This window comes from Lytechinus variegatus, chromosome 15, assembly GCF_018143015.1.
Source record: "Lytechinus variegatus isolate NC3 chromosome 15, Lvar_3.0, whole genome shotgun sequence".
Classification (NCBI taxonomy): domain Eukaryota; kingdom Metazoa; phylum Echinodermata; class Echinoidea; order Temnopleuroida; family Toxopneustidae; genus Lytechinus; species Lytechinus variegatus.
Window position 1 is genome coordinate 15,995,931 of NC_054754.1, and position 11,110 is coordinate 16,007,040.

The 11,110-nt window shown below is 37.8% G+C and overlaps 1 protein-coding gene across 1 annotated transcript; it reads left to right on the forward strand.

Annotated features, from left to right (window-relative positions):
- The first annotated feature begins 283 nt into the window (after positions 1–283).
- LOC121429052 (short transient receptor potential channel 5-like) lies at positions 284–10,528 on the forward strand. The gene is made up of 10 exons (XM_041625956.1): positions 284–290; positions 1,241–1,365; positions 2,109–2,600; positions 3,166–3,511; positions 4,272–4,408; positions 4,933–5,645; positions 6,204–6,402; positions 6,808–6,984; positions 8,327–8,371; positions 9,022–10,528. Exons 1-10 carry the CDS (start codon positions 284–286, stop codon positions 9,670–9,672), a joined length of 2,892 nt encoding a protein of 963 aa, XP_041481890.1. The 3' UTR covers positions 9,673–10,528.
- The last annotated feature ends 582 nt before the right edge of the window (positions 10,529–11,110 follow it).

Genomic DNA, 11,110 nt, shown 5'->3' on the forward strand with positions numbered 1-11,110 from the left:
AAATCGCGTGGTAAATTTGATCGGTCGACCTGGAGCCAGTTTCGCGGTCTGGCTGCAGCATAAAAATGGGAGTTGTTCAATGAGATTGGCCTGTACATGACCATGTTTTTATAAGTCCGTGACCATGTAAACTTAACCGCATATACGTAGTGATCAATTATCGTAATAAATAGATATTTCGGAAATATAAATCTATATATTAGGGGAAAACCATATTTCACCGAGTAAATGGAACCATAGGAGAGATAACATAATTCTAGAGAGAAAAAAAGATCAGGAAGCGATGCCAGGTAAATGCTGCACTTAATTTGTTAATGTCTTCGACCTTGCCGGATACCGTGAATGTCACACAGCATTGGCATGATTCGATCTATTAGAGATATTAGATGGGATTTAATGTATCGTGATTGGATGATACATGCTCAATTAAATCTCGACATCTCCTTTTTGTTAAGAAAAAAAAAAATCTGAAATATTGGGAAAAGGGAGAAAATGCAAACTGTGCGTGGTCTTCTATTTATTTTCTTTGTCTGATGGCATTACTCATATAAATCTTTATGGTAATGCACTCTATTTTCCCCTTTCTCTCTCTTTTACTCTCACTCTCTCTCCCTCCCTCTTTCACTGCCCCTCTGTCTCACACACACAAACACACACACACACACACCTCACTTCTTTCTCTTACCTTCTTAAAGCCCCCTATATCCCCCATTTTTCTGCTTATTTCAACTATTCTTCGCAATTTTGCATCAGTGGAGCCAATGCTACATTTAGATATATTTTCATTTTTCATATTGATAATTTCGATGCGTTTATGTCCTTGTTATTAGGATTAAAATGGAAAATACCATCTTCTAATCAGGCTTTGGTCTCTTTGAACATGTCCAAATAATAGGCCAATCTTATTAACACTTAAAAATGTAAAGAAGATCAACTTGTCAAGGTTACTTAGTGTTCACCATTGTTTTCATAACAATAATAATCGTCAACATAATATTATTGTTGTTCTTCATTTTAATTGGCCGTATTATATATTTTTTTCCAATAACACTCAGCAGAGTAATTATTATCATCATGATCAACACTTTTTTTTTCTTTCTTTTTGATTGCTAGTTCTTCTTTTCTGTACTCATGTATCCGCAAAATATTTTGGTATTATCATGACGTTGCTTCATAATTGTTTTAACACTCATATCGTAGATTATAATCTCATTTATTTATTTATTCTCGTTTCACACAGATATCATCGTCGTCTTACTTGAGCATGGTATACAACTAGGAGACGCCCTCTTGCGAGCGGTTGATGAACAGTTTGTGTATGCTGCTCAGATACTATGCGAACACATCAAACAAAAGAATATTCCGGTACGTAAATAACAATTCGTTGCGTCCTTAACAGATATGTGATCGCTGCCAATGCGCTCTCACCGTAGATCTTGAATGGAAAATGTTTAAAAAGATGAACATTTCCGTCTTATTTGATGTGCAAAAAAGTGTTGCTCATGGGCGAGGATCAAGGCCACAGGTCTACATGCTATTTACTTAAATATAATTAAACAAATAAAAAAGGAGGAATTGCACATTCACTCAAATCTTTAGGAATGCAGGGGTTACTGTTATGGTAACTGTAGTAGAGTTACTTTAACAAAATGTACACAAATTACAGTTGCATATTCACTCAAATAATCATTTCGAAATGTAGGGTTTTCTGTTTTGGTAATTGCAGTAGAAACTTGGCAGGACAGCTTTTTGCTGGTATAAACAAACTGGAAAATAACTGATTATTACATAGGGAACATTTTACGCCTATTAAAGTTACTGGTAATACATGCTGACCTTATATGCGACAAAAATTACTCCCGGGTTTTTTAACCAAAGTGGCGACACTGACAGAGTTGGAATTCAAACTCACAACCTTACAATCATGGGTCGGTAAGCGAAGTCGGAAAACACATATACTCCACAATTATCATAACTTTCAACACACTGTACTTAACTTTATGCAGGATGTATTTAATATACAATGCAAAGTCTCTTTCCGGACAACAGCTGATGAGTACAACTATACATGTTCATTCATTCTATCATTTCATTACCTTGTCCTGCAGGAGTTTTTAAAGTGTCGCGCCCTCAACGGTGACTTCCATCCCGACATTACCCCCATTGTCCTTGCCGCGCATCACAACAACTACGATATCATCAAGATACTGCTGGAATACGGCGCTCGCATCGAGGATCCCGAGTACTATGCCTTCTCGACGGAAACCAATACCCTACAGCACTCTCTGGGAATGTTGAACATTTACCGTGCCCTGGCCAGCCAAGCCTACATCTCTCTCACCAGCCTCGACCCTATCAACACAGCGTTCGAACGGTGCGTCAAACTACGCAAGCTCTGTCAGGTCAACCCGGAGTTTTCCGTCGAGTTCTCGACGCTGGCCAACCAGTGTGAACAGTTTGCAGCTGATATCCTCGGCCACATTCGGAACCAAGCGGAACAAACATGCGTGCTTTACCATGACCCGTGCTTTTACAGCATCGGCGAGAGTGGGATTGGACCGTACAAAGTTAAAATTGCTATACATCACGAACAAAGAAAGGTATTGTACTATGACCCATATGGAAAGCCTTTGGCAAATGAGGGACGTTACGTCTGTTTCGAAATGACTTGATGGCAATTTCTCAACTCAGTGGGCAATTTTGTTCCTCTTTGGTCATGTCGGTTCTCTCTCAAGAACCCTACGGTGAAGAAGGAAACCGTTCGATAAGTTGTAATTGCCAAATATCTTCTGGGCTCAGATCTTATTCATAATTGCGTAAAAGGAGTGCAGCAGCATAAAAGAACACGAAGATCAGTTTAAGAGATACAGTAGCCTATATCGCTCTGTATTTATGTACTTTAATATCCGTTGTAGTATTTTTGTTATAAAGAAAACTATATATTCACTGTTTGGTGGAAATAAAGAAATCCACACCAGTTATACCTTCATTCAGAAGATTTTTAGAGCAAATGTGAGAAAAGAAATGTATGTCCTCTTGAGTCCTTAATAAATCATGGTACACACATTTCTTCATTAAATATGAAGAAAAGTCACAAAGTACTTCATGATTTCACAACGAATGATCCAATAATACTTGTTTTATTTTTTTTCTCCGTTGACACAGTTTGTTGCACATCCCCACTGTCAGCAGCATCTTACCCAGTTATGGTACGAGGGTCTTCCTTCTTGGTACATGACCAACTGGATATCCTCAACAATTTCCACCTGCACCGTCGGACTGTGCTTTCCGCTTCTTTGTCTTCTATACATTATCTACCCGTGGGGCAACATCGGTCGTTTAATGCGAGTTCCTCATGTTCAGTTTGTATGTCACATCAGTTCTATGCTTGTATTCCTAATGTTACTTGGTCTTCAATCCTCCTTCGAACCGAAATATGACGAACCCACGGGAGACCAACGGGCGGAAGTACCGAAAATGACCGAGTGGCTTATTCTTGTTTGGGTCATAGGTAAGGATAACACTATATCACATATATTGGCCTGTACTGACACGACTATAGTGAAGTCACCAACGCCTCTATTGTCCTGTAATTCTTTTTTTTAAAGTTGTGCCAAATTATTCATATATATTTTCGTATTACCATTTATTCAAACACGATGCTGACATCTTAGCATACATGCAAGTTAACTATAAGTAACATTGCCCATAATCGAAAATGTGCTTTGATTTGATTTGATTCATTTAATTCCACACTTCATAAAAAGAACAATACAGAGTAAAGATGGTATTACAAGATACAGTACAATATATTCCAATGCATAAAGAAAACATACACTGCACAAAACTAGTGGAAATCATGAAAAGACAATGGTTTATTCATTATTCTCGTAATCTGATGATCGTCTTTTGAATGATGAAAATCCAGAAATGTGCAAGTATTAAATATTTAAATCTAATCAGTTGACTTAGATCGATATTTCTCACGTAGTAGACACACCTATGAAAACACTCCATAGCGACTGACGGCATACCAATGGCAATTGTAAAGAATGTCTTTCAACGTTCTGAGGTCAATTTCGTTGGTCTGACTGTAGCATAATGTCGCAATCACGCCCAGAAACCGACCTAAATCGCTGGTCGATGGTATTTCATTGAAATAATAAGATAGCTTTTGTTAGTCTGGAGTTGGTTTAATAATAGGTGTGACTGCTATACTCCTTTATTTGTTCACCACTAATGTTTCAATGGTTTGTTTCTTCAAACCTCAGGATTAACATGGGTAGAAATCAAAGAGCTTTGGTACTACGGATCGAGATATCTCAAGGATAGGTGGAACATCCTGGATTTCTTCACGTTGTCTCTATACTGGGCCGCCATAGCTCTAAGGATAGTCATTTATCAAAGGGTACCTAAGAAACGTCATGAATTTGTACACTTGTTCCAGTTTTGCAATGGCTGCTGCACGTCAGATGACTATAATAATATATTGTCGTATAAATTATTCATTTTAAATAGTATAATGATCGATGGTTGACCATGTTAACCCCATATAAAAAAGAGTCGTTTTGACTTAATTGCCATTAAGAGATTATGTGACCTTAAGTAATGCATTTATTTAAATCTCTTCTTGAAAAAAAAGTTAAGTAATATATTACGGTTAACTTTGTGAATGTTTTAGTAGATATTTTGTGTGATAGGTTAATCTCATCCCACAACCTAGAGAACGAAAATTCATTCATCTTGTTATGAAGCCCATTAAATAGCAGCAGTATTCTATTTCAATAAAATTATATGACTACTCTCCGATTGATATTTCGTTGTACTGATTTTGGGAATGAAAAGCAATCAATAGAGTGCACGCGATAAGACGCGCGTTCCTCTATAAAACTCGCTTATCGTTTAAAATCCTGTTTGCTATTCAATTTCCAGCATGGTGCATCTTTGGCTGTTACGGAAATCCCTCCGACAACGATGCTGTATTCGACCATGGAGATCCCGACCTCGTTTACGGACGATGAGTTCACGACGTCGGGTGAAACCCCGGTGACCGTGACGGACCCGGCAACCACAATGGAGATGTCGAATTGGGAACAAGTAATCGTAAGAATAGAACGTCTTCACAAGGACGTCATGGACATCGACGAAGAGCAGACCGATCTCGGACAGTCACTCGCCCAGGGAATCGGGGATATCAAATCTCAGTTAACCCAAATGGACGAACGGGTGACCAAGATCCTGGAAGAAACCGCTTCAGCAGCGCAGTCGGCCTCGGTTGTTAGTGGCGGACGTAGAGGCAAGAAAGGGGCGGGTGGGTCTAGCTCAAATATAACAAGAACAGGACGTGCGAACTGGAGTGCCTATGACCCTCTCCTTGTGTCTGAGGGATTGTTCGCTATAGCCAAGGTTCTAAGTTTCCTCAGACCCATTTGTTATACTGTGATGAACCGTCATGTCGGTCCAATGCAGATCTCACTTGGAAACATGATGTTCGATATTTGCAAGTTTCTCTTGATTTTTTGTTTTGTGTGGTTCGCCTTCTCACTCGGAATGAATCAGTTGTATGGATATTACTCGTACATCACTCGGGAAATATGTGATTTGAATAACCCTATGGAAGAACATTGTAAACAGCCATTTGAAACGTAAGTAATTTCTTCTTTAATGCTCACCGGAATTGATACCCTCTCAAAAAGTCTTTGAATAATGCAATAATCATTTAACCGAATTATTTTATTAATATATCTATATATATATATATAAATTAGCTTGATATTTTTATAGAACAAAAATTTGATTTCTTTATTTTAGTTTAGCTTCCCAATTCGCCCTTTCTATGTAAAAAAAATATTTTGACGTGTCATTAAAAAAAAATCATGAATCAAACAGTAATATTTGAACGAATACTTTTAGTAGAAAATATTCACTAGCATATCATCCATTGCACAATGTTTGTTTAGAGACCGTAATCTACGTGTTAACGTCTAGGCACATTGCACCGAATGATTTTTTTTCCTAAAAAATGATGTTTTTTTTTCCTAGTTTGGAATTACACAAAATTATGAACATGATGTATACCGAGAGCCCTCTTTAATGGGAGGAATGCCCATTTTCTTGGTGAATTCAAATAGCCAACAACTCGGCATTTATATCACTCGATGAAAGGTCTGAATTAATCTGATTTATAATTGAAATGTGAACAGGGTGCAGTATACTCTGAGTACATTGTTCTGGGCTCTCTTTGGCTTGCCTGAGATGAACATCGTTGACATCCGTGGAGTTGATCATGAATTCACCGAGACTGTTGGACTGATGCTGTATGCTGCTTACCACGTCATCGCAATCGTCGTCCTGCTCAACGTCCTTATCGCTATGATGAGCAATACCTACACAAGGATAGAGGTAAAGCAGGCTTCCAAGACACTGTTGAGAGGTTACACTAAAGAGTGGCTCTAAACCCAGTAGGAATGTTCAAGTTGGTTCCTTTTTTGGACAATGACCAACATGTGTATCACCCTGTCCAAAAGCACAGCGATCGTAATAAAAGGGGGCGTGTCTTACTTTCCATTGATAATTGAATATAGATCTCTATCACCTTTATTCTCTTTAGCTCCACAGAAGCATTAGTATGAAATTTATAAAACATGACAAATGGACGAATTTATGAATATAAACTAGAAATATTTACCCATTCGTGTGTGCTCCTACAAACTTACATGTATAGATCCCCTAAGGCAATCTGATTATTACAAATTGTATCTTTACATTCTTGCAAGGGAAATTACTTTTATTCAAATTTGTCCACAGGATGACTCTGAAGTGCAATGGAAATTTTCCCGGTCTAAACTGTGGATGAGTTATTTTGCTGGCCGAGGGTCATTACCCGCACCGTTCAACGTCATCCCGACACCCAAATCGATGTTGTATTTCTACCGGTGGCTGAGAGGCAAGTTGGGCAGCGAAAAGCACAGACAGGCGATTAGGGTAAGTTCTTGGGAAGATAATTCTTGGCTTGATAAAGTAAATTACTTACATGTGATCTCAACACAAGTTTAAGTATTTTGCTTAGCCCAGGTAAAATGCTTAGTAAAACAGAAAAGCAATATTTCTCGATGAATACCGACCTTGATTTAAAGAAAAGGATGTAGGTACTTTCACTTGCATCTTGACTTTTATCGCAGTATTGAAGTTCACAGAACGAATCGCTGTCTAATATTATCTCCCCCCATTTCCTTGAAGGGGACACGCATCCGTCGATCCTCTATTTTAACCTAGATGACCTAATGCCGTTTTACTCGGTGAAAACCACTGACACAAAACGCGTTATGAAACGCGCCTGTGGAAGTCGGTTTGTCTGTAAGTTATTATCAAAATTGTCATGTGTGTTGATGAAGTCGCGCATTCTTCCCCTATGCACATAACCAAAACAATTCGCCGCCCAAAGGAACGCAGTATAGATGATCCGCCAAGCTTTTGGGTGGGTATGGCGTTGATCACGTTCATGTCCACATAACGTCATTCAATTAGAGGGGAATGAAACATTAAGAACAAGTAGGCTTGTGTCGAAACAGAAACTGAATTAAAAAGAACAAAGGAAGTTTGAGAAAAATCGGACAAATAATGAAAAAGTTATGAGCATTTGAATATTGCAGTCAATAATGCTATGGAGATCCTCCCAATGGCAAAGGGACAAGGATGTCACATGTGAACAACTTTCCCTTTGAGGGACCATAAAATACCTTCAAAATGTCTCGTTTTTGCTTTTTCTTATGGTGATACACACTCTTTATCCATGATGTATTCTTTAAAAATCTGTATTACATGCCCTGCTATAGAAAGAACTCATGATCCACTGATAGATGTGATAAAAGAGAAAATTTAAGTGAAATATATACTAAAGTAATGGAGAGAGTTGGTCACAAGTGACATCACACATCTTTGTATCATTGCCAATTTGATTATCTTCATAGCATTAGTGATTGCAATATTCAAATGCTCATAACTTTCTGATTATTTGTCCGATTTTTCTCAAACTTTCGTTGATCTGTTTCTTTGATTTTTCTATTTTCATACAAGCTATATTATTCCAAAGGTTTCATCCTCCTTTAAAACCATCTTTGTTTAGTGATCCGTGCGGCGTTCATCCTCAAACCTCTTAATGAAAGAATAATGCTCCTTGTTTATAAGGTGCAAAATAAAATGTAGGTTTCAGTGAAGACCACAGACACAAAGTGCTTCAGAAATCACTTTCCAGGGGACATCATTTAGTCTGCATGTAATCATCAAAATAATGATTATTATATGTCGTTTATTTTATGACTTTTAGGACAGGAATAAAGCAAAGATGGAGGAGAAAGAGCAGCAATACAGGGTAAGTAACATTTATATACATATAAACACATATATGATAATCAAGAGCTCTCTGGTAGATAACTTAATATGGTAATATGGCTGATCACAGAAGTGTTGGCTAATCTTAAGTTATACAAGGAATTAATTAATTAATAATGGGCATAGAGTTAGTGTTAACAGTTTCTTTTTCAATTTGACCGATTTGACAAAACGTAATCCACGCATTTCTGATGAGAAATTATCCTGAAAACAATTTGAAATGAAACAAGAATTAAAAGAAATAAGCACAATGTAGCTAAGACTACATGGAAAAACAATAATTTTCCTCCTTTATTCGTAGACTTCCGACCCTCTTATTAGGATATGGTGAAAGTACGAAAAGGGTATTAAAGAGAAATAAAGTAGAGAATTTGGAGAAAACAGAGGTGAACAGATTTCATACAATGGAAATGGTTTGATAGCTAGATCCTTCCAGCTGCATTTACGCTGACCGCGAACGGATTGTTCTAAAGCAATATAACCCCTTCAGAGACTGAAAATAATTGAGGAGCAGGAATATTGACCCCTTTAGCTTCGAATTAAAATTTCAATCCTGAAGTTTAATTTTTAAGTGTAGGATTAAACTGAATCAGATTTTGAGTGAATGTGTTTCTATCTCCCATTTCCCAGGAAATCATGGGCAAGCTGGTGAAACGTTACATCTTCGACGCGAAGAGAGATGAAGACGAAAACAACCAAGAACAATGGGTGAACCGGCTCAAACAGGACATCTCCGGATTCAAGTACGAGATGTTCGAAGCGCTCACCGGCATGGATAAAAAGATGAACGAAATGGAGCAGCGAATCGAAGATGGCGGCGTCAAGGAGCCCGGAACTCAAATGTTTCACAAGATGGAGGATGTCGTGAAAAGACCTATTTATCAGCCTGATAGCATGCAATCAGTGATATCGGGATGCTCGGACCTCATGAATGCAGCCTCCAAAGATCTTCTTAATTCGAAAGGCTCGAACAATAATAACTCGTCGCCTCTACTCGACGACGGTCTGAACGACCCGTCGACTAAGAACCGCAATGCGCGCGGCCATCCAAAATCCACCTCAATGCCGTGTAACATAGCGGAATACCTATATCCTCCTGAATGGGAGAAAAATGAACCCATTTTGTTCATCGATGAGGATCCTGATGTGCCTATTCTTGGAGGTCCACCCAGGAAAGAAAGTAAGAAGAGGCGATTTAGCGCCAACCACATGATGAACCATATAGGTTCCAGGCATCTAAAGCGTAAAAAGTCAAATAGTAAAAACACCACACGAGTTTGACACGCGTGTGTGGATTGACACGAATTTGACTGCGAATGTCATCCATGCATAATCCTTGCCCCCCTTTCAACAGCAAATAATGATTATGATTATACAAATAGTGATTATATATGTGTATGTTCATGAACAATTGGTGCTTTTCGATATTGGATTATAGTGTCGACGTATAATGGGAAAACGACCCCTAACTGCTATTGTCCCGGTCAAGCTGGTACGCGCACATTGTCTTGCCTTTTCAGACTCGGATGACGTTTTGACGGGCCTCTTCGATCCATGGAAAGGGGACACCAGGACAACATCAATTCTGTCAAGAAGATTGCAAGCAGATGTGTATCTACAATGCTTAAGATAACGGTAGCAGATTCGTCGACGACGGTGTATCATGACGAGATAAATTTTCCTTCTTAAAGATATTATGATCTGTAGATATCACCAGTTCTAATTTAAAATTTCTTGATGTGAAAAAAATACGAAATTCTTTTCAACTTAAAGGGCAAAACCTTATGATTGCTTATCTATTGATAGGTGTTCATATCTATTCAATCTGTATTGTATCTTGTGTTCCTGTTTTCAGCCGGTTGGCATTCTCGTAAAACAAACATTGGTTTTAACCAAGGTGAATGAAAGGTATTATCAGGTGACGTGAAATCACGATAGTGTTAAACAATTTATAACAATTTTCTTTAGCAAAGTTGATTAATCAAAGGACGATAGAAAGTTTTGAGATGAGAACACATACACGTTTTGATAGCACTAATTGAGGCCTGCTATTTTACGAAAAGGAAATGAATGCGGGAAAAAAGTTTTTTTATCAGAAAAGGAATAGGGTTCTTTAGTTTAACCATTTTTGCATATTTATCACCACTTTCATGAAAGTTTTGATTGTTTTTTTTTTTCATATAATATTTCAATTAAAGGTATCCGATTTACATCGCCATTTACATTATGTAAGAACTCCCTATCTATTACATAATAAACTTCACTAATACTATAAACGATTATGCTACTAATGTAAAACTACTTATTTTACTACTACTACTACTGCTACTACTACTACTACTGCTGCTGCTGCTGCTGCTGCTACTACTACTACTACTACCACTATTCTACTACTACTACTACTACTATTACTACTACTACTACTACTACTACTGCTTCTACTACTACTACTACTATTACCACTACTACTACGACTACTTATACTACTATACTACTACTACTACCACCACCACCACTGCTACTACTACTTCGACTGTCATTACTGCTAGTATTACCATTACTTTTGTGTAAAACTCCTACTGAAATTGCAACTATCCCTCCTACAGTATTACTATCACTACTACTACTCCTGCTATAACTACTGCTTCTATTACTACCACCACTACTACTACTACTGCTTCTTTTTCTTCTTCTTCTTCTTATTCTTTTATACTTTTTA

Coding starts and splice junctions, on each gene's coding strand:
- LOC121429052 (XM_041625956.1), top strand. Junction 1,366..2,108: donor TCAAACAAAAGAATATTCCG/GTACGTAAATAA, acceptor CTTGTCCTGCAG/GAGTTTTTAAAGTGTCGCGC. Junction 2,601..3,165: donor TACATCACGAACAAAGAAAG/GTATTGTACTAT, acceptor CCGTTGACACAG/TTTGTTGCACATCCCCACTG.